Below are 25,068 nucleotides of genomic sequence, written 5' to 3' on the forward strand. Positions count from 1 at the left end.
TCCACTTCATATTCTCCAGATCATCTCCAAAATGTCCCTTGTAGCTTTTTCACAACCCCAAATCCAGTCAAGATTTATGTCTTGCATTTACTTGTTCTCTTTAAACTCCTACTCCTAATTTATAACAGTCCCCCTCGTCTTTTTCTATGACTATGATTCATTTTTAAGAATCCAGGACAATTTCCTTGAGAATTCCTAGAGTCTGGACTATCAGATTGTTTTCTTATAATTAGCTTCAGGTTAAACATTTTTGCCAAGAAACACTGCTTAGGTGAGTCATGGTCTCTCAGTGTGCCACACTAGACAGCATGTATTATTTTGTCCCATTATTAGTGATACTGTGTTTAATCACCCGGGTAAGTTAGTTACTGCCAGGTCTCTCCACTGTAAAGGTACCTTTTCACCCTTGCATTAATAAGTAATTTGCGGGATGATACCTTTAAATGTACTATTCTCTAACCTTTCTATAAATGGTTTTAACATCTGTTGATGATTTTTGCCCAAATCAGTTACTACACTGGTAGTAGCAAAATAGAGATCTTTGAATTCTGTTACATTTCACTCTTCCCTTTTCCAGCTCTTCCAATGACTGCTCCTGTGTTTTTAAAAACATGTCTACATGTTTCCCAGCACAGTAAAATATTCTGGGCTCACCTTAGATATTTCTTCAAGGAAGTCTTGATTCCTCTTAGTGGGAAATGGTATTTAGAAAACAAGATCTCAGCACAAGGTGTATACATCACTGCTGGGGTGCTGATACTTCTAGACCTTTTCAATGAGCAAATTGTATATTTTAAATCATAAGGACATTCTAATTCAAATCAGACACCATAAGGTGCTTTTACAACCCTTTCCATTCCATGTGTGTATCTCCTTTTTCTTAAAATGAGAACCTTATTTCCCAGCATTAGTCTCATTAAACTCAGAATGGTTTAAGATAAAACTACATCAGTATCAACACCAAACCTATTTCCTATCACCTACTACACTTAGTGACATAAATATTCAATAAAATAAGTGTTGATCAGAAGATAATAGTACTTAAAACCAGTCATGTTTCGGAATTTCACATTGCACAGATAATTTATAGAACTTAAAAATTTCACCCCTAAGCTTAATATAGTACCTGTGAAAGACTGGCTTCTTCCTCAAATGAATGAAAGAGATGTGAAATTTTTAAAAAATACTTAAAAATTTCAAAGCAAGAGAATTTAACAAAACACAAACTGTATTTCTTTAAGTATAAAAAAGAATTTAGCACAATTGTGTATTAATTTTCCTAATATCTTTACAGCATTTACATTCTATTTTCTCAGTTCTTTTAGATTTAGGCTGGAGATTTGTTTAGGTTCAATCTTTCATACATGTATATTAAATTTAGTTGTTTAAATTTCTAGACAAACTGTAGGCCCAAGATTGTTAAATCACATACTGAGTTTTCAAAATGTGGTGATGGTAAAGTTTTATTTTCCAGGTATTAATAATTTGAAAAACAGTTTACATACTTCAAACTTCACTAAGACCAAAGGAAGAAATTGCCCTTCAACATCTAACTGGTAGTCACATTTAAAAACTAACCCATCTCCATTTTTTCAGGTCTCTTATGAAGATGTGGATCGCTTAAAAGGATTGGCAGTTACTGAAAACATGAGGATTCCTCACTTTTTGCAGGACCATAGCCGATATATGGAGCACTTGGAGAAGATCATGGAAGTGAATGAACTGACTGACAGGGAACTGAAAGACCTTATATGTTAAATAGTATTCTTGCGAACATAGATAAGTTATACCTCCATGTATATTACCAGTTAGGTGCAGTTGGCACCAGATTTATAAAAGAAGAATGACTGTTTACATGAGTTTTCTGAAGAATGAGCTGCAGTATTCAGCTAAATATAAAGAAAAAATGTTAAACTGTTTCCCTAAAATGTTTCTGTAGGCTCCAGGGGAAAGTTACTCCTATTCTTATGTGAATCTCAGAGTCAGATGAAAATACTGCTGACAAGTGTCTTTGAGGAATCTTGGTCAAGTGGAGTGATCAGCTTCTTCCTGAGCCATAATCATTGGTCTTAGTGCCCCTGCCTGAGCACCAAGACCAGCTCTGCCTAGAGATTGCCACTGTTGTTCAAACTCCAGGGGTCTGTCTTATTTAATAAATAATGGTAATTATTCTCCTTTGAAATATCAGTCTGTATTATATCCACAAAAGCTAGAAAATAAGAAATTTAAGAGTTATTTTCTTATATGTTAAGTAATGTTAAAGGGAGGGGAAAAGCAATTTTTAAAGTTTTTATTAGTTCATTTTTGTCCAGTTATCCCTTAGCTAAACTTGGTTTTCATTTGCTGAAATATATTATACCTCTTCAAAATTTTAACCAAGTTTTAGGGTCTTTTCTCCCCATTCCTCTCTATTCCTTCATGTAAATGAAAATACAAGTCTCAGAGAGGTTTTTCTACCTAAATAGCTGGGCAAGAGAGAAGCCACTTACCTTTTTTTTTTTAATTAAATGGAGCAAGGAGCTGGATGTTGACTGGGTAGCATCTACAGTAAACTTAACTATACTCTGAGAAATAGAATTTCTGGGCATTGCCATTTGATAAACTGGCTCTGTGATGTTGGCTCAGAGTATTTAATCAAAATCTTTGACTTCATCAAGCCAAAAATGATATAGTTTGAATTTTAAAAAAGTTTCTGTTTCACTACACTTATACCTAGCTTTGTAATTTATCAATTTCACTATATACTTGTGTGTGTTTTATATATATATATATATATATATATACACACACACACACACACACACACACACATATATACTTGGGATCAAGTGGTTTTTCAAACAGCTGTTTCAGTGATCAGAGAGAATACTGCTGTGAACACCCCCATTCAAAATTGCTGTTGTGATTTCTACCCAAAGTGTGCAAGTGTATCTTTACCTCAGTTCAGGCTTAACTATGGTGCTAACACTGGTAGATGTACTCTGCAAAGCCTGGTTCACATTCATACTAGGAAAGGATTTTAGAAACTCTTTTGCAGACTAGGTTATGTGATTTTTCTCTTTCACATATCTAGAAGGGCTTGCCTCAAAGAATGATACACTTCAAACTGGCACCTGGCAGTTCTTGCAAAGCCACACATTTTGCCTAATTAAGCAGGCCAGGCCCTTTGGAGCACTGAAGGTCCCCGTATCTCTGTCATGCTGGCTGGAGTGTGCCCTGCACATCTTTGTTTGCAGGGCTGGAGTTCAGTGTGTCAGTGCTAACCAGACACCAGAACACCACTCTTACCCCTTCAGGCGTTATTTCCCTGTAGCAGAGTCACCCAGTTTCAGCTTTTGTGTAGTGTTTTCTGACTTCATCTTCAAACTTATCAAAGGTAATTGTGAAAACAGTGTTTTATTAACTGAAATTGAAACATACACAGAAATGGCAATATTGATGGAAACATACACAGAAATGGCAATATTGATGTCCTGTGACTTAAGCCTAAATGCTTATAAATTCAACATTTGTAGGCAATAACACTGCTGATCTTATGATTTAAATATAAAGGAAAACCATAGCAGCCTTAATTTCCTATTGGTAGGATTGTTTGTAGTTGTTTCAGTCCCTGAATTTTAAAGTGGATAGATATTATATGATCTAAAAAAGGAAAACCTTTCTTGCCTTACTGCTTTGGTATAGAGACAAAAAACATGAGCACTATCTGGACAAAAAAAAGACCTTAAATCACACTGATTAAGATATTTCAAAAGTTAGCACTGAATCAAAAGTAGTTTAAGATTAGCAGAAATACTTAAAGAGCTCTAAGCTTTAAAAGTTGAGATTGAAGATTTATGTTTATTCTCTTTCTCAAAATAGCATTAAGGTCAGTTTTGTTCTCCCAAAATAACAGTTTTTAGAAATAGGAAATTGTAGCAGCGGTACTTAGAATAGTTGGTCATACTAGTTTTAATTAGAATAATCAGTTGCTATAGGCCACTGATGAGGATTTCATCAATTTTGTCCACTGTGATTCTAACATAGCTGTGTCAAAGTCTGATAAACTGTTAGGTTTTCACAGATTTGAAGTAAAATTGTTTGCAAACATAAATCCATAGTCTGCTTTATATTTTCACCTTTGTAAAAGTGTTTAAAGTATGTATCATTTGTTTTATATCTGAGCATTTTGTGTCCAGCTGCAATAGAAATAAAAAGCACTGAGGTTCTCAAATGAACTATGTCGATATATATGCATGCAAACTTCTTTCTGTTCTTTTTTTATTGCGGTATTTCTGGGTATTTATTGTGGTAAGTATTTCAGTACCATCAGTAACATCTGTCTTCTAGTATTCTTATTTATAGAGAAATACTACATTTGCCACACTCTACCTTTCCTCTAGTTAGCTCAGTGTATCTCCCCATGGGGCACAGGGAAAAGGAGAGAGGGAAAAAGTCTGGTCTGTCTTAATTTACTACCCTGTTTGTTTAGTTATGCATAACCTCCTGAGGAGCAGGCTCTGTGCTGTGTATTAGAGGTCCTCTGACGAGAAAGACAAGAAACGTTCACACTCCAGTGAGGAAGAGGCACAGACCCAGGTTACAGCAGTGCCAGTACCACACCCAGAAGCACTCCCAAAAGCATGAAAACCAGAGTAAACAGGTCTGCTCATGTGTTTGAAGCATAGAGAGAAAGATCACTTGCAAAGTAGTGAGTATTCACAACATTACCACTCTGCAAGGCTTGTTTGGAGCCGGAACAGCTGTAGCCTAGGGGCTAAAGAATCCAGCTGTTTGGGCCATCAGAGGCCCCGAGGCGATCCCTTGAGCAGATGCCCAAGGGAGTCAACACATTAGCCTTGTCAGTTGACTATAATTTCATTTTTGTTCACTCTGATTCCAGTGGCTAAAGAAATTAATATCTTGAAACTGCCGGGATGAGAAATACCAATGTTTGTTAGCTAGCTTTAAGAATATGTGGAATTTCAGGTACTCAGAAAGCATATGGAGAGGAAGTGAGAGGGCAGCCATATCTATGACAGAGAGGCCCAGAACAGATCCCTCCCCTGTGGTCCTCAGGAAAAACCAAACTTTCCAACACCTTGATCTTGAACTTCTAGCCTTCTGAACAGAGAACTATGCCTGAAGAACAAGGGCAAAGCTAAAAGAGAGCGAAAATCTGACCTGAGAAGAGACTACTGAAAACTCATTTCTTCTAGCTGCCTTCACAAAAGACAACCCACTTCAGAAGTGACATCAACCTGGCTGAGTAAGTTTTCCCTCATTTGTGTCACCCACCCCAAACAATTTGGCATCCATCTACAGACACAGCTGCTTCGTGAGAGCTTTGGGATCCAACACGCCAGGCAACCTGGTAGGAATCTCTCCTGCCCATGAATTGGCTAATAGGCATGCAGACCTAGGTCCTGGCTTGGACGCTGTGGCTGTGAACCAGCTGCAGTGTGGAAACCCCTGGAAAGTACTGTCTTAGACAGTCACCCACAGACAAGAGCACCTTTGTGGAAGTCTGCGTTTCCAGTGGAGCATTTTCAGCACACTTTTGGAGCAGTAAGTGAGTTTAGGTTTTGAAGAGGAAGAGTTTGATTTTACCCTCATTACCCTTCCTCCAAGGTGGTACAGTTTAGGGCCAAGAGAGACCTCCTCAGCCTGTGGTTTCTCCTGGATGGGAAAACATGAGTGAGTTCGTTCCCAGCTTCTACAACTGCACGGGAAGCTGCCGAAAGGATCCATTTCTCTCCTGCCTCCTCCAGATGACAAACTCATGAGCTGCATGGCAGGGAGGTGAAAAGTTAGTTTGAGAAGAGCAGAGAGGCTCTGTGACCCTTTAAAGCCCTCCAAGGGTCCTCCTGGGGCCTCCCAGGTGGCACAGTGGTAAAGAACCCGCCTGCCAATGCAGGAGTTGCGGGTTCAATCTCTGGGCCAGGAAGATCCCCTCGGGTAGGAAATGGCAACCCACCCACCCCAGTATTCTTGCCTGGAAAATTCCGTGGACAGAGGAACCTGGCAGGCTGCAGTCCATGGGGTTGCAAAGAGACATGAAAGCACACATGCAAGCACATGCATGAGTCCTAACTCATGGTCCTATCGAGATGCTAGCCCACAGGGGACACCTTACCCATGGATCTCCCCAGCTGGCCCATGGGAACCAGCAGTGCTCCAGTGCCTCACACACACACACCGTCCTAGGGCCGGCTCCCTGCCTGCACCCCTGAGAGCAAGCAAACTGCTAGTGAACATGAAAAAAAAAAAAAAAAGCCAGCCTGAATCTGCAGGCCAGAGAGAGATCACAAACATGAGCTTTAGCCCCACTCTTGGGAAAGCAGAAGGGAAGTGTCAGCATCTAGCCTTCTGCATTGCAGAATCAAGAGAAGATGTATAAGCTTAAGAATTCTACCATAAGAGACCAGGGCCTGTGGAGCAGACTTACCCATGGCTAATCAGAGAAAGCCTCAGAATCTCTAGCAGGGATGACTAAAGTCATTTCTCTCCTGAAGCAGTTAGTGAAGACTAAAGGAAGTGACTGCTTATTCAAATACAAAGGCAACAAAGCAAAACTTTAAGAAAATATGACACTACTAAAGGATTATGATAATCTTCAATTGATCCTAAAGACATAGAGATCTGTGATTCACGTGAGTTAAAAATAACTGTTGTAAGGAAGCTCAGTGAGCTAAAAACAATTTTGATGAAACCAAGAAAACATATGAATAAAATGAGCAGTTTAACAAAGAGAGAGAAATCATAAAGGACCAAATAAATTCTGAAGTAGAAGAATACAAAGAATGAAATGAAAAATAGCATATCAGAATGTCAAGCGGAAGAAAGAATCTGTGAGATAGACGATGGGAAATTTGACATTATTCAGTCAGAGCAAAACGAAAGAGTGAAAAAGAATCGTGAAAGCCTACATGATCTATGGGATATAATCAGAGGAAAAAGTTTGCAAATTATTGATGTTCCAGAGGGAGAAAGGGGTAGAAAGCTTATTAGGGAAATAATAGCTGAGAATTTGAGAACAGCAGAATTTCCCAAATCTGAGGAAAAATTTGGAAATTCATTGGTCAAACTCAGAGATCGTCTTCAAGACACGCCCTAATAAAACTACAGAAGAGAATCTTTAAAGGGGCAAGAGAAAAGAAGCTTGTAACTTAAAAGGGAACCTCCATAGTATAACTAAGCAGATTTCTCAGTGAAAACCTTACAGGCCAAGAATGAGTGGAGTGATATATTCAAAGTGCTGAGAGAAAACTGCCAACCAAGAACACTGTCTATGGTAAAAAGTTGTTCATCAGAAACGAAGGAGAGATAAAGACTTTCTCAGACAAACTAAAGTTGAGGAAGGTCATTACCACTAGATCTGCCTTCCAAGAAGTACTTCCAAGCACAATCTCAAAAGGATATTTTTTGATAAGTTGATTCTAGAGCTCTATTAGACAATACACAAAAATGTTAAGAACATGTATATCCTTAATGCAACAGTTCCACAATAAGTACACACATACTATCACACACTTATTCATCACAAATACATTGTATATACATGTCCAAAAATAATATATGTAATGTATCTTTCCAAATAGGAAAAGGAGTATGTCAAGGCTGTATATTGTCACCCTGCTTATTTAACTTATATGCAGAGTACATCATGAGAAACGCTGGGCTGGAAGAAGCACAAGCTGGAATCAAGATTGCCGGGAGAAATATCAATAACCTCAGATAGGCAGATGACACCACCCTTATGGCAGAAAATGAAGAGGAACTAAAAAGCCTCTTGATGAAAGTGAGAGAGCAGAATGAAAAAGTTGGCTTAAAGCTCAACATTCAGAAAACTAAGATCATGGCATCTGGTCCTTTCACTTCATGGCAAATAGATGGGGAAACAGTGGAAACAGTGACAGACTTTATTTTGGGGGGCTCCAAAATCACTGCAGATAGTGATTGCAGCAATGAAATTAAAAGACGCTTATTCCTTGGAAGGAAAGTTATGACCAACTTAGACAGCATATTAAAAAGCAGAGACATTACTTTGCCAACAAAAGTCCGTCTAGTCAAGGCTATGGTTTTTCCAGTAGTCATGTATGGATGTGAGAGTTGGACTGTGAAGAAAGCTGAGCGCTGAAGAATTGATGCTTTTGAACTGTGGTGTTGGAGAAGACTCTTGAGAGTTCCTTGGACTGCAAGGAGATTCAACCAGTCCATCCTAAAGGAGATCAGTCCTGGGTGTTCATTGGAAGGACTGATGTTGAAGCTGAAACTCCAATACTTTGGCCACCTGATGCAAAGAGTTGACTCATTGGAAAAGACCCCGATGCTGGGAAGGATTGGGGGCAGGAGGAGAAGGGGACGACAGAGGATGAGATGGCTGGATGGCATCACCGACTCGATGGACATGAGTTTGGGTAAACTCTGGGAGTTGGTGATGGACAGGGAGGCCTGGCGTGCTGCGATTCATGGGGTCGCAAAGAGTCGGACATGACTGAGTGACTGAACTGAATGACGTATCTGTGTGCAAAGATATGTGTCTGTGTCTTTGTACTGCAACAAAGAGAGTAGAAACAACCTTAAAATTCATTAGCAAGGAACTAGATAGATCATACTTACATGTTAAAACTATACAGCCTATTTAAAAATAAAGTAGACCTGTATGTATTGATGTAGATTCTACATCATTGTAGAACAATCTCCAAAATTTATTAAGTAAAAAAGCATATTTCAGAACAGTGTTTAAGTCAGTTCATATTTGATTTTTAAAAAGGGATGGTATGTATATGTACATGTACACACACTTGTATAGCCACAGGACATCTCTGGTAAGCTACACAAGACACTGGTGACATTGAAGGACTAGAAGGCAGAAGTAAGAGACGCACTTTTACTCCATACATACTATTTTATTTGACTTTACTATATGCATATACTGTCTTTAAAATTTTCTTGCATTTTTGAGTCCACGTTTATTGCTTTACTCAGTATGGATATGAGCCAAATTCTAGGTTTAATAACTACATTTTGAAATTTAAAATTTCATATTAGAAAATGAAATGATATAAAGTATCCTTTCCACCTGTGGCTCCCATTGCTGCAGTTCTCCCCCACCAGAGATAACTATTTTCAGTTTCTTATAAAACTTACCACTTATATACACAAACATATTATATATATATATATATATATATGAGAAGGAAATGGCAACTCCAGAATTTTTGCCTGGAGAGTCCCATGGACAGAGAGCCTGGCAGGTTACAGTCCATGGGTAGCAAAGAGACACGACTGAACAACTAACACGTGTGCACACATACACCCATACATGATACTTTTCATCCTCATCCTTTTTTACAGAGAGATTACTATCATATAAATAATTCTGCATGTGTTGCTCTTTCCACTTAATTACATACCTTAGAACCAAAGTCAAAAGTCAAAAAAGAAAAACAGACTGGACATTTTAAAAGTTAAATATTCTTAGAGGAGGAAACAAGATGGCAGAGTAAAAGGAGCTCACCTTCTCTCACAAAAGCACCAAAGTCACAACTAACTGGTGAGTAACCATCGGAGAGAGAGACTGGAACCTACCAAAAAAGATATTCTACCTCTGAAGACAAAGAAGAAGCCACAGTGAGATGGTAGGAGGGACACTTTCGTGATATAATCAAATCGCATACCTGCCACGGGCTCTCCCATATGATTGCGAGTTCTGAGTCCCGTATGTCAGGTTCCCCAGCCTGGGGGTCTGGCATTAGGAAGAGGAGCATTTGGCTTTTGAAGGCACGTGGGACTTGAGAGCAAGAATTCCACAGGACTAGGGGAAACAGAGACTCCACTCTTGGAGGGTGCATACAAGGTTTCATGAGCACTGGTAACCAGGGCAGAGCAGTGACTCCATGGGCACCTGGAGCAGTTTACCTGAAGGTCTCAGGGGTGTCTTCCTGGGGAGGTAGGAGTCAGCTGTAGCTCACTGTAGGGGGAAGGACACTGGTGGTAGAGGCCCAGGGCATGATCATTGGTTTCAGCTCTCCTGGAGGTTGCTGTTTTGGCACTGAGACCTGGCCCCACACAAGAGCATTTAAACTCCAGTGCTGGAATGCCCCAGGCCAAACCACCAACAGGGTGGGAACTCAGCACCACCTATCACAGACAGGTTACCTAAAGTCCTGAGCCCACAACCACCTCTAAACACATCCCTGCCCACCAAAGGTACATGACTTGGCTTTACCCACCAGGAACAGGCACCAGTCCCTCCCATCAAAGTCTGCGTAAGACCATGGAACAGCTTCACCCACAAGGGGGCAGACAGCAAAAGTAAGAGGAACTACAAAGCTGCAGCCTGAGAAATGGAAACCACAAACAGAAAATTAGACAAAATGAGGCAGCAATGAAATATGATCCAGATGAAAAAACAAGATAAAATTCCCCAAAAAACTAAGTGAAGTAGAGATAGGAAATTTGCCTGAATAAGAATCTGGAGTAATGATAGTAAAGATGATTCAAGATCTCAGAAAAAGAATTATTATAGCACAGGCTGAGAAGACACAGGAAACGGTTAACAAAGAGCCAGAGAGTTAAAGAATAGAGATGAACAATACAATAACTGAAATGAAAAATACACTAACTGGAAGGAGTCAGTAGCAGAATAAATGAGGCAGAAGAATGAATAAGCGAGCTTTAAAACATTGGTGGAAATCACAACTATGGAACAGAAGAAAGAAAAAAGAATGAAAAGACATCCTAAGAGACTACTGGGACAACATTAAACACCAACATTTGCATTATAAGGGGCCCAGAAAGAGAAAGCAGAGAAAGGGCCTGAGAAAATATTTGAAGAGATAATAGCTAAAAACTTCCCTAAAATTGGAAAGAAAATACTCAAGTCCAGGAAGTGCAGAGAGTCCCATACAGTATAAACCCAAGGAGGAACGTATTAATCAAACTGACAAAAATTGATTGCAAATGGCAAAGAGAAAATATTAAAAGCAACAAGGAAGGAAAGCAACAAAAATATACAAGGGAATCCTCATATGGTTATCATCTGATTTTTCAGCAGAAACTCTGCACGTGAGAAGGGAATGGCAGGATATATTTAAAGTGATGAAAGGGAAAAACCTACAAGAATACTCAGCAAGGCTCTAGTTAAGATTTCATAGAAAAATCAAAAGCTTTACAAACAAACAAAAATTAAGAGAATTCAGCACCACCAAACCAGCTTTACAACACATGCTAAAAGAACTTCTCTAGGCAGAAAAGGCCACAACCAGAAACAAGAAAATTATGAATGGGAAAGCTCACTGATAAAGGCAAACATACATATTTGTCCACACACAAATATGATATCAAAACCAGCAATCATGAGAATAAAAATGTAGGATATTGGAAATGCATTTGAAGTTAAAAGACTAGCAACTTAAAAAAAATCATGTGTATGTGTGTGTAGAGAGAGATGCGTGCACACACACACACACACATATAGAGAGAGAGAAAGATTGTTAGAGCAAAACCTTATGGTAACCACAAACCAAAAATCAATAGATACACACACACAAAAGAAAAAGCAGTCCAAACACAACACTAAAGATAGTCATCAAACCACACGAGAACAAGAGCGGAAGGGAAGAAAAAAGACCTTCAAGAACAAATCCAAGACAATTTAAAAAATTGCAATTAAAGCATACATATCAATAATTACCTTAAATGTAAACAGATTAAATGCTCCAATCAAAAGACATAGACTGGCCGAATGGATACATAAACAAGACTTGTACATACGCTGTCTATAATAGACCCACTTCAGATCTAGGAAAACACTGAGATAAAAGTGAAGGGATGGGTAAAGTTATTCAAATGAAAATCAGAAGATCTGGAGTAGCAATATTCATATCAGACAAAGTAGACTTTAAAGACTTACAAGAGACAAAGAAGGACACTACATATCAAGGGGTCAATCCAAGGAGAAGATTTAACAATTGTAAATATATATGCAGGCAACACAGGAGCACCTCAGTACACAAGGGAAATGATAACAGTCATTAAAGGAAAAAATCAAGTTACACAAAAATAGGAACTTTAACACCCCACTTACATCAATGGACAGATTATCTAGACAGAAAATCCATACAGAGAAAAAGGCCTTAAGTGAGTCTTGAGACCAGATGAGTGTAACTGTTATTTATAGAACATTCCATCTGAAGGCAGAATATACATTTTTCTCAAGTGCACATAAGCACATGCTGGGAGCCAGAAAGCAAGCCTTGGTAAATTTAAGAAAAGTCAAGTCATATCAAGCATCTTTTCTGACCACAACACTATGAGATTAGAAATCGGAAGATGAAATAAAAAAAAATACCTAGAGACAAATGAAAGGTACAACAATCCAAAACCTATGGGATGCAGCAAAAGCACTTTTAAGAAGTTTATAGCAATACAATCTTAACTCACGAAACAAAAATTAAAACAACAGAAACTTACGCCTAAAGCAACTAGAGAAAGAAGAAAGAAAACCCAAAGTTAGAAGGAAAGAAATCATAAATATTAGAGCAGAAATAAATAGAAATGAAGAAAACAGAAAATATGAATGAAATTTAGAGCTGGCTCTTTGAAAAAATAGAATCGATAAACTTTTAATCAGACTAATCAAGCAAAAAGGAGAGAGGGCTCAAATCAATTAAATATGAAATATGAAGTTACACTGGACACCACAGAAGTATAAAGGATCATAAGAGACTATGCCAATGAAATGGGCAACTAGAAGAAACGGACAAATTCTTAGAAAAGTAAAATCTTTTAAGACTCAACTAGAAATAGAATTTATGAACAAATCATTCCAAGTACTGAAATTGAAACTGATTTAAAAACTTTCAACAAATGTCCAGGACCAGATGGCCTCACAGGTGAATTCTATCAAACATTTAGAGAAGTGTTAACACCTATCCTTCTGAAACTGTTCCAAAAATTTTAAGATGAAAGAATACTCCCAAACTCATTCCAGATACACCATCATGCTGCTACCAAAACCAGAAAAAGATACGAGAAAAAAAATAAAAAAGACAAATATCACTGATGAACATAGATGCAAAAATCCTTGACAAAATACTAAGAGATTGAATCCAACAATACATTGAAAGGATCATACAACATGATCACCTGGGATTTATCTCAGGGATGCAAGGATTTTTCAATATCTGTATCAATCAGTGTGATATACCACATTGAGTAAAAACCATATGATCATCTCAATAGAGGCAGAAAATGCTTTTTGACAAAATTCAACACCCATTTATGACAAAATCTCTTCAGAGAGGGGACATAAAGGGAATCTACCTCAACATGATAAAGGCCATGTATGACAAACCCACAGTTAACATCATACTCAATGGTGAAAAGCTGAAAGCATTTCCTCTAAGATCAGAGACAAGGCAAGGATGTCCACTCTCATGTTTTTTTCCCAACAATTTTAGAAGTCCTAGCCACAGCAATCAGAAAAGGAAAAAAAGAAATAAAAGGAGTCCAAATTGGAAAGGAAGGGAAACTCACTGTTTGCAGATGACATACTATACATAAAAAATCCTAAAGATGCTATCAGAAAGCTACCTGAGTTGATCAATGAATTTGGTAAGGTTGCAGGATAAAAAAATTAACAAAGAAATCCCTTGCATTTCTATACACTAACCACAAAAGATCAGAAAGAGAAATTAAGGAAACAATCTCATTTATATTTGCATCACAAAGAACACAACATCTAGAAATAAATCTAAGGAGGTAAAAGACTTAGAAAACTATTGGAAAACTATAAGACACTGATGAAAGAAACTGAACATGACAAATGGATTAGAGTTGCTATTGTTAAAATGATTATACTACCCAAGTCAATTAACAGATTCAGTGTAATCCTTATCAGAACACCAATGACATTTTTCACAGAACTAGATCAAGTAATTCTAAACTTTGTATGGAAACACAAAGACCTCAAACAGTAAAACAATCTTGAGAAAGAAGAGCAAAACTAGAAACATCACGCTCCCTGATTTCCAGTTATACTACAAAGCTATAGTGATAGCATGGTTATGATAGCTATAGTAATAGCATGGTTCTGGCAGGAAAAAACACAGATCAGTGGAGCTCAGAAACAAACATGAGGTTACATGGCCAATTGATCTGTGACAAAGGAGGCAAGAATATACAATGGGGAAAAGCCTCTTCAATAAATGGTGTTGGGAAAACTGGACATCTGCATGTAAAAGAATGAAACTGGACTACTCACACTATATAAAAAATAAACTCAAAATAGATTAAAGAATTATATGTAAGACCTGAAACCAAAAAACTACTTGTAGAAAACATAGGCAGTAGGCTCTTTGACAACTGTCTTACCAATAATTTTTTTTGGATTTGTCTCCATCAATAGAAACAAAAGCAAAAATAAACAAATGAGACTACATCAAACTAAAAATCTTTTGCACAGCAAACTACCAGTAAAACAAAAAGGCAACTTACTAATTGAGAGAAGATATTTGCAAGCAATATATCTGATAAGAAGTTAATATCCAAAATATACAAAGAAATCATACAACTCAACACAAAAAGACAACCCAATTAAAAAGCTGGATAGAGGAATAGATTTTTTTTTTTCAAAGACAACATATTGATGGCCACAGACACATAAAAAAATGTTCAACGCTACTAATCAGGGAAATGCAAATCAAAAGCACAATGAGATAACACCTCACACCTGTCAGAATGGCTATTATGAAAAAGACAACAAAGAAGAAGCTGTACAAAAGATGTACAGAAAAAGGAACCCTCATGTACTGTTGGTGGGACTGAAAACTGATGAGTCCACCATGGAAAACAGTATGGAGTTCTCAAAAAAATTAAAAATAGAACTGCAATATGATCCAGCAATATCACTTTTGGGTATTTACCTAAAGAAAACAAAAATACTAATTTGAACAGATACATGTACTCAATGTTCACTGCAGCATTACTTAAAATAGCCAAGATATGGAAGCAGCATACGCGTCCATTGATAAATGAATGGATGGAGAAATGTAAATATATACAATGGAATGCTGTTGTTGTTTAATCCCTAAGTCCTGTCCAACTCTTACGCAACCCCATGGACTATAGCCTGTCAGGCTCTGCTGTCCACGGGACTTCCCAGGTAAGAATACTGGAGTGGGTTGCCATTTCCTTCTCCAGGGGATATTCCCAACCCAGAGATTGAACCTGCGGCTCCTGCACTGGCAGGATTCTTTACCACTGAGCCACCAGGGAAGCCCCACAATGGAACGTTACTCAGCCTTGAAAAAAGAAATCTTACCACTTACAGCAACATGGATGGAACTAGAGGGTATTATGTTAAGTGAAATAAGCCAGACAGACAAAGACAGATATACTGTATGATTACATCAACATGTAGAATCTAAAAAACAAAGCAAATAAAATAGAATGAAAACAGACTCATATAGAGGAAAAATGGGTGGTGCCAGATGAGAGGACATTGGGGGGGGGTGAAATAAGTTAGGGGATTAAGAGGTACAAACCTCCAGTTATAAATAAGCTATGGGGATATAATATGCAGCATAAGGAAATGGTCAGTAATACTGTAGTAACTTTGTATGGGGACAGATGTACTAAACTTACTGAGGTGACCATCTCATAATGTATGGAAATGTCAAAGTGCTATGCAGCACACCTGAAATGCAGCACAGCTTGAGAATCCCATGAACAGTATGAAAAGGCGAAAAGATATGACACTGAAAGATGAACCTGCCATGTCAGGAGGTGTCCAATATGCTACTAGAGAAGAGCAGATAAATAGCTCTAGAAGGAATGAAGAGGCTGAGCCAAAGCAGGAATGATGCCCAGTTGTGGATGTGACTGGTGGTGAAAGTAATGTCCAATGCTATAAAGAACAATATTGCATAGGAACCTGGAATGTTAGGTCCATGAATCAAGGCAAATTGGAAGTGGTCAAACAGAGTGATAGCAAGAGATAGCAAGAGTGAACATCGACATTTTAGGAATCAATGAACGAAAATGGACAGGAATGGGTGGATTTAATTCAAATGACCATTATATCTACTGCTGTGGGCACGAATCCCTTAGAAGAAATGGAATAGCCCTCATAGTCAACAAGTGAGTCTGAAATGCAGTACTTGGGTGCAATCTCAAAAACAACAGAAAGATCTCTCTTCCTTTCCAAGACAAATCATTCAATATCACAGTAATCCACATCTATACCCCAACCACTGATGCTGAAGAAGCTGAAGTTGAATGGTGCTGTGAAGACCTACAAGACTTTCTAGAACTAACACAAAAAAAGTTGTCCTTTTCATCATAGGGGACTGGAATGCAAAAATAGAAAGTCAAGAGATACTTGGAGTAACAGGTAAGTTTGGCCTTGGAGTACAAAATGAAGCAGGGCAAAGGCTAACAGAGTTTTGTCCAGAGAACACACTGGTCACGGCAAACACCCTCTCCCAATAACACAGGAAACAAGTTTACACATGGACATCACCAGAAGGTCAATACCAAAATATTGACTATATTCTTTGCAGCTGAAGATGGAGAAGCTGTATATAGCCAGTAAAAGTAAGACTGAGAGCTGAGTGGGGCTCAGGTCAAGAACTCCTTATTGCAAAATTCACACTTAAAGTGAAGAAAGTAGGGAAAACCACTAGGCCATTCAGGTATGACCTAAATCAAATCCCTTATGATTATACAGTGGAAGTGACAAATAGATTCAGGGATTAGATCTGATAGACAAAGCGCCTGAAGAATTATGGACAGAGGTTCATAACATTATACAGGAGGCAGTGATCAAAACCACCCCCAAGAAAAAGAAATGCAAAGAGGCAAAATGGTTGTCAAGGAGGCCTTACAATAGCTGAGAAAAGAAGAGAAGTGAAAGGCAAGAGATGAGAAATAAGAGATAAGAAAGCCTTCTTAAGTGAATAATGCAAAGAAATAGAGGAAAATAATACAATGGGAAAGACTAGAGATCTCTTCAAGAAAATTAGAGATACCGAGGGAGTATTTCATGTAAAGATGTGCATAATAAAGGACAGAAATGGTATGGACCTAACATAAGCAGAAGACATTAAGAAGAGGTGGCAAGAATACACAGAAGAAGTGTACAAAAAAAAAGGTCTTAATGACCCAGACAACCACAATGGTGTGATCAGTCACCTAGAGCCAGACATGCTGGAGTGTGAAGTCAAGTGGGCCTTAGGAAACATTAATACAAACAAAGCTAATGGAGGTGATCGAATTCTAGCTGAGCTATTTCAAATCCTTAAAGGTGATACTGTTAAAGTGCTATATTCAATATGTCAGCAAACTTGGAAAACTCAGCAGTGGCCGGAGGACTGGAAGAGGTCAGTTTTCATTCCAATCTCAAGGAAGGGCAATGCCAAAGAATGTTTAAACTACCACACAATTGCACTTATTTCACAGGCTAGCAAGGTAATGCTCAAAATCCTTCAAGTTGTAAAATCCAAAATCAAGCTCAAAATCCATTCAAAAATATGTGAACCAAGAACTTCCGAATGGACAAGCTGGATTTAGAAAAGGCAGAGGAACCAGAGATCAAATTGCCAATATCGACTGGATTACAGAAAAAGCAAAGGAATTCCAGAAAAACTTCTGCTTCACTGACTACACTAAAGCAACTGGAAAATTCACAACAAACTGGAAAATTCTTTAAAAGATGGGAGTACCAGACCACCTTACCTGCCTCCTGAAAACCTGTATGCAGGTCAAGAAGCAACAGTTAGAACTGGACATGGAACAACAGACTGGCTCCAAATTGGGAAAGGAATGCGTCAAGGCTGTATACTGTCATGCTGCTTATTTAACTTCTATGCAGAGAACATCATGAGAAATGCTGGGCTGGATGAAGCACAAGCTGTAATCAAGATTACTGGGAGAAATATTAATAACCTAAGAAATGCAGATGACACCCACTTCAGTTATGGCAGAAAGCAAAGAGGAACTAAAGAGCCTCTTGATGAAGGTGAAAGAGGAGAGTGAAAAAGCTGGCCTAAAACTCAACATTCAGAACACTAAGATCATGGCATCCAGTCCCATCACTTCATGGCAAATAGATGGGGGAACAATGGAAACAGTGACAGACTTTATTTTCTTGGGTTCCAAAATCACTGCGGACAGTGATTGCAGCCATGAACTTAAAAGACGATTCCTCCTTGGAAGAAAGCTACGACAAACCTAGTCAGCGTATTCAAAAGCAGAGATATCACTTTGCCGACAAGGGTCCATACAGTCAAATCTATGGCTTTTCCAGGATCATGTACAGATGTGAGAGTTGGACCATAAAGAAGGATGAGTGCTGAGGAACTGATGCTTTCAAGCTGTCATGCTGGAGAAGACTCGAGGGTCCCTTGGACACCTAGGAGATCAAACCAGTCAATCCTTAAGGATATCAACCCTGAATACTCATTGGAAGGACTGATGCTGAGGCTCCAATACTTTGGCTACCTGATGCAAAAAGCTGACTCACCGAAAAAGACCCTGATTCCAGGAAAGATTGAGGGCAGGAGGAGAAAGGGTCGACACTAGATGAGATGGTTGGATGGCATCACTGACTCAATGGACAGGAGTGTGAGCAAACTCTGGGAGATGGTGAAGGACATGAAAGGGTTAACGGCTAGGTGTCTTATAGTTGTTAGTAAGTTGTTGATCTTAGAAACAGGGCAAGGCTGAGACAGTTGCAGCAGGTGCAGCTCTCTCCCACAACATAGGTATCTGCACAAGGGGAGTCCTCTCTGGGAGAGATATATTGTATAAATCTTGAAGGAAAACAGACTTGCAAACAAGATACATAGTTTCATTAACATGGCTTAAGAAAAACATTTCTATGAGTAAGATGTACTGTTTTGTTGGGCAATCAGCAGCTCAAGGTTGGAAAAAAGTTACTTTCAGGCAGAACCACTGTTGTCATAGCAACATGGAATTAAAGGAGACTCCTTCCTCGTTTAAGCAGGAGCAAAGGAATGCGGGGGGGTGGGGGTGCGGGGGGAAGGTCCACCACTTTCCATTTGTCTCCTCCTGTGGCTTGGGGACCTCTGGCCTCCTTAGTGAGGCCTGCCTAGCCGTTAACCCTTTCATGTCCTTCACCATCTCCCAGAGTTTGCTCACACTCCTGTCCATTGAGTCAGTGATGCCATCCAACCATCTCATCTAGTGTCGACCCTTTCTCCTCCTGCCCTCAATCTTTCCTGGAATCAGGGTCTTTTTCGGTGAGTCAGCTTTTTGCATCAGGTAGCCAAAGTATTGGAGCCTCAGCATCAGTCCTTCCAATGAGTATTCAGGGTTGATATCCTTAAGGATTGACTGGTTTGATCTCCTAGGTGTCCAAGGGACCCTCGAGTCTTCTCCAGCATGACAGCTCAAAAGCATCAGTTCCTCAGCACTCATCCTTCTTTATGGTCCAACTCTCACATCTGTACATGATTCCTGGAAAAGCCATAGAAAAACTGGCAAGGGGTATATTCTCCTGCCCCCTTCTAGTGCCTGTTGCTGAAAGCTTTCTCTATCCCTGTTGCTTTAATAAAATCTACACAAAGCTCTAAGTGACCGAGACTGTCTTTGGTCCTGGAGTTAAATCTTCTTCTTCCGAGGCTCCGAATCCGGCAGCACCAGTCACCGTAAGCTATCAGAGAGGGGAGCTTGGCGTGCTGCAGTCCATGGGGGTCTCAAAGAGTTGGATACGACTGATCGACTGAACAACAACAGCTGAAATAAACACAATATTTTTATGTCAACTATATTTCCGTTTTTTGAAAAGTGGAATTTCAGTGTGTGGCAACCATTAAGAAACTGGGAATGAGCTAAATGTGAAAAAAAACCACAACACCATATATTTCAGTCCTTAAGAGCAATAAACACGTGATGACCTAAGGAGTAAACATCTAAAATTTCGATAAACCAGATATTTGGTTTTCTTGCCTTTTACAAACAACCTTTATCATAATTATAGTATTTTCCTAGTTTATTACTGTACTTTATGGTTTAGATTTTACATGTAAACTGATCTTCTTGGGTTTAGTGGAACAGTAGCCCTCTTTTTTGTGTTGAAGAGAGTTCTTTCAATGGTAAGCTATTTGAGCACTGGAGGTTCTATGAGCCCCCCAAGTCAGAAAGTGTCCAATACTGGGGAACAGTGGAGGGCAATTACTAATAGCTCCAGAAAGAATGAAGTGGCTGGGCCAAGGTGGAAATGACACCCAGTTGTGGATGTGTCTGGTGGTGAAAGTAATGTCCGATGCTGTAAAGAACAATATTGCACAATAACCTGGAATGTTAGGTCCATGAATCAAGGTAAGTTGGACATGGTCAAGCAGGAGATGGCAAGAGTGAACATCAATGAGGAACATCAATCTTAGGAATCAGTGAATTAAAATGGACAGGAATGGGCAAATTCAATTCAGATGACCATTGTATCTACTACTGTGGGCAAGAATCCCTTAGAAGAAATGGAGTAGCCCTCAGAATCAAGAGAGTCTGAAATGCAGTACTTGGGTGCAATCTCAAAAATGGAAGAATGATCTAGGTTTGTTTCCAAGTCAAATCATTCGATATCACAGTAATCCACATCTATACCCCAACCACTAATGCTGAAGAAGCTGAAGTTGAATGGTTCTGTAAAGACCTACAAGACCTCCTAGAACTAACACCAAAAAAAGTTGTCCTTTTATTCACAGGGGATTGGAATGCAAAAGTAGGAAGTCAGGAGATACTTGGAGTAACAGGTAAGTTTGGCCTTAAATACAAAATGAAGCAAGGCAAAGTCTAACAGAGCTTTGTCCAGAGAACACACTGGTCATAGCAAACACCCTCTTCCAACAACACAAGAGACAACTCTACACATGGACTTCACCAAATGGTCAATACCAAAATCAGACTGATTATATTCTTTGCAGCCAAAAATAGAGAAGCTCTATACATTCAGCAAAAATGACTGGGAGCTGGGTGTGGCTCGGATCATGAGCTCCCTATTGAAAAATTCAGGCTTTAATTTAAGAAAGTAGGGAAAACCACTAGGCCATTCAGGTATGACCTAAATCAAATCCCTTATGATTATGCAGTGGCGGTGATGAATAGCTTCGAGGGATTAGATCTAGTAAACTATGGTGATGACCTATGGATGGAAGTTTGTAACACTGTACAGGAGGCAGAGACCAAAACCATTTCAAAGAAAAAGAAATACAAGATGGCAAACTGGTTGTCTGAGAAGGCTTTACAAATAGCTGTAGAAAGAAGAGAAGTAAAAAAGCAAGGGAGAAAGGGAAAGATACACCGAACTGAATGTAGAGATCCAGAGAATAACAAAGAGAGACAAGAAGGCTTCTTTAATGAACAATGCAAAGAAACAGAGGAAAACAATAGAATGGGAAAAACTAGAGATCTCTTCAAGAAAATTGGACATATCAAAGGAACATTTCATGCAAGGATGGGCATGATAAAGGACAGAAATGGTAAAGACATAACACAGGCAGAAAAGATTAAGAAGAGGTGGCAAGAATACACAAAAGAACTGTACAAGAAAGGTCTTGATGACCTGGATACCCAAAATGGTGTGGTCGTTCACCTAGAACCAGACATCCTGGAATGTGAAGTCAAATGGACCTTAGGAAGTATTAACTATGAACAAAGCTAGTAGACATGATGGAATTCCAGCTAAGCTATTTAAAATCCTAAAAGATGCTGTGTTATCAAGCATATTTTCTGATAACAATGCTATGAGATTGGAAATAAACTAGAAGAAAAAACTCTAAGAAACACAAATACGTGGCAGCTAAGCAATATGCTACTAAACAACCATTGGATCACTGAAAAAAATCAAAGAGGAAATAAAAAAATACCTACAGACAAATGAGAATGAAAATATAATGGTCCAAAACTTATGGGATGCAGCAAAAGCTGTTCTAAGAGGGATGTTTATAGCAATACAATCCTACCTCAAGAAATAAGAAAAATCTCAAATAATCTAACCTTACACCTAAAACAGCTAGATAAAACCTTTTAAAGTTAGTAGAAGGAAGGAAATCATAAAGATCAGAGAAGAAATAAATGAGATAGAGACAAAACAATCACAAAGATCAATGAAACTAAAAGCTAGTTCTTTGAACAGAGAAAATTGATAAGCCTTTAGCCAGACTCAAAGAAAAAAAGGAGAGGACTCAAATCAATAAAATTAGAAATGCAAAGAGTTAAAACTGACTCCACAGAAATACCAAGGATCATAAGAGACTATTATGAACAACTGTATGCCAGTAAAATGGACAACCTGAAAGAAACGGACAAATTCTTAGAAAGGTACAAGTCTCCCCAGAACCAGAAAAAAATATAAAACATGAACAGACCAATCACAAGCACTGAAATTGAAACTGTGGTTAAAAACCCAACAAACAAAAGTCCAGGACCTGACAGCTTCACAGGTGAACTTAATCAAAATTTAGACAAGCATTGATATCTATCCTGAAACTGTTCTAAAAAATCACAAAGAAAATTTCCCAACTCATTTTATGAGGCCACCATCACCATAATACCAAAATCAGACAAAGATACCACACACACAAAAAACTACAGTCCAATATCACTGATAAACATAGATGCAAAAATCCTCAACAAAATACTAGCAACCCATATCCAACAATACATTAAAAAGATCATACTCGATCAAAGTTGGATTCATCCCAGGGATGCAAGGATTTTTCGTCATCTGAAAATCAATGTGATATACCATATCAACATATTGAAGAACAAAAACCATATGATCATCTCAATGGATGCAGAAAAACATTTATCAAAATTCAGAACCCATTTATGATAAAAACTCTCCAGAAAGTGAGCATAGAGGGGACATATCTCATCACTTCATGGCAAATAGATGGGTAAACAGTGGAAACAGTGGCTGACTTTATTTTTCTGGGTTCCAAAATCACTGCAGATGGTGATTGCAGCCATGAAATTAAAAGACGCTTACTCCTTGGAAGGAAAGTTATGACCAACTTAAGACAGCATGTTAAAAAGCAGAGACATTACTTTGCCAACAAAGGTCCATCTAGTCAAGGCTATGGTTTTTCCAGTAGTCATGTATGGATGTGAGAGTTGGACTATAAAGAAAGGTGAGCGCTGAAGAATTGATGCTTTTGAACTGTGGTGTTGGAGAAGACTCTTCTGAGTCCCTTGGACTGCAAGGCAATCCAACCAGTCCATCCTAAAGGAGATATCAGTCCTGGGTGTTCACTGGAAGGACTAATGTTGAAGCTGAAACTCCAGTACTTTGGCCACCTGATGCAAAGAGCTGATTCATTTGAAAAGACCCTGATGCTGGGAAATATTGAGGGCAGGAGGAGAAGGGGACAACAGAGGATGAAATGGCTGGATGGCATCACCAACTCGATGGACATGGGTTTGGGTGGACTCTGGGAGTTGGTGATGGACAGGGAGGCCTGGCGTGCTGCGATTCATGGGGTCGCAAAGAGTCAGACACAACTGAGCAACTAAACTGAACTGATCTCAACATAGTAGAGGCCATATATGACAAACCTACGGCTGGCATCATACTCAATGGTGAAAAGCTGAAAGCATTCCCTCTAATATCAGGAACAAGTAAAGGATGTCCACTCTCACCACTTTTACTCAATATGTTTTGGAAGTCCTACCTCCAGCAATCAGAGAAGAAAAAGAAGTAAAGGGAATTCAAATTGGAAAACTGTCACTGTTTGCAGATGATATGGTACTATACATAGACTACCCTAAAGATGATGCCAGAATACTACTAGAACTCATCAATGAATGTGGTAAAGTTGCAGGTTACAAAATTAATACACAGAAGTCTGTTGAACATCTATACAATAACAATGAAAGATCAGAAAGACAAGTTCAAGAAGCAATTCCATTGCATCAAAAAGAATAAATATCTAGGAATAAACCTACCTAAGGAGACAAAAGACCTGTACACCAAAAACTATAAGATGCTGATGAAAGAAATTGAAGACATAAACCGATGGAAAAATATACCATGTTTGTGGATTGGAAGAATCAATATTGTCAAAATGAGTATACTGCCCAAGGCAATCTACAGATTCTATGTGATCCCTATCAAATTACCAATGGCATTTTTCACAGAATGAGAACAAAAACATCTCAAAATTTGTATGGAGACAAAAAAGACCCTGAATAGCCAAGCAGTCTTGAAAAACGGAGCTGGAGGAATGAGGCTCCTTGACTTCAGACTGTACTACAAAGGTACAGTCAACAAAACAGCATGGTATTGGCCCAAAATAGAAATATAGATTCGTGGAACAGGATAGAAAACCCAGAAATAAGCCCATGCACCTATGGTCAATCTATGACAAAGGAGGAAAGATTATACAATGCAGGAAAGACAGTTTCTTCAGCAAATGGTGCTGGGAAAACTGGACAGCCACATGTAAAAAAAAAAAAAGAAAAGAAAAGAAATCATATCATTCCTTAACTCCATAAACAAAAATAAGCTCAAAATGGATTACAGACCTAAATGCAAGACTGGACACTATAAAACTCCTAGAGGAAAACATAGGCAGAACACTGTCTGACATAAATCACAGCAACATCTTTTTTGATCCATCTCCAAGAATAATGGAAATAAAAGCAAACATAAACAAATCGGACCTCAGTTCAGTTCAGTTCAGTCGCTCAGTCATGTCCGACTCTTTGCGACCCCACAAATTGCAGCACGCCAGGCCTCCCTGTCCATCACCAACTCCCGGAGTCTACCCAAACCCATGTCCATCGAGTCAGTGATGCCATCCAACCATCTCATCCTCTGTCGTCCCCTTCTCCTCCCACCCCCAATCCTACCCAGCATTAGGGTCTTTTCCAATGAGTCAACCCTTCGCATGAGGTGGCCAAAGTATTGGAGTTTCAGCTTCAACATCAGACCTTCCAATGAACACCCAGGATTGATCTCTTTTAGGATGGATTGATTGGATCTCCTTGCAGTCCAAGGGACTCTCAAGAGTCTTCTCCAACACCACAGTTCAAAAGCATCAATTCTGCGGCGCTCAG

General features: G+C 38.8%; 2 protein-coding genes across 57 annotated transcripts in view; one reads left to right on the forward strand and one right to left on the reverse strand.

The window, feature by feature from the left end:
- Window positions 1-4,213, forward strand: part of MATCAP2 (microtubule associated tyrosine carboxypeptidase 2) — a 76,040-nt gene extending 71,827 nt beyond the window's left edge. For 37 of the 39 annotated variants that reach the window (XR_014066758.1, XR_014066763.1, XR_014066770.1 and 34 more), the window contains one exon: window positions 1,597-4,213. Coding sequence is in view for 23 of the 39 variants with exons in the window: in XM_081534218.1 (XP_081390344.1) it covers window positions 1,597-1,758 (162 nt within the window). In the remaining 16 variants the exon portion in view is untranslated. The remainder of the gene's footprint in view (window positions 1-1,596) is intronic. The other 2 variants (XR_014066768.1, XR_014066767.1) reach the window with 2 other exon arrangements.
- Window positions 1-25,068, reverse strand: part of ANLN (anillin, actin binding protein) — a 159,195-nt gene that overhangs the window by 125,060 nt on the left and 9,067 nt on the right. The gene's annotated exons all lie outside the window — the stretch shown is intronic.

This window comes from Giraffa tippelskirchi, chromosome 10 (assembly GCF_054371585.1).
Source record: "Giraffa tippelskirchi isolate mGirTip1 chromosome 10, T2T-mGirTip1v1.2.pri, whole genome shotgun sequence".
Classification (NCBI taxonomy): Eukaryota; Metazoa; Chordata; class Mammalia; order Artiodactyla; family Giraffidae; genus Giraffa; species Giraffa tippelskirchi.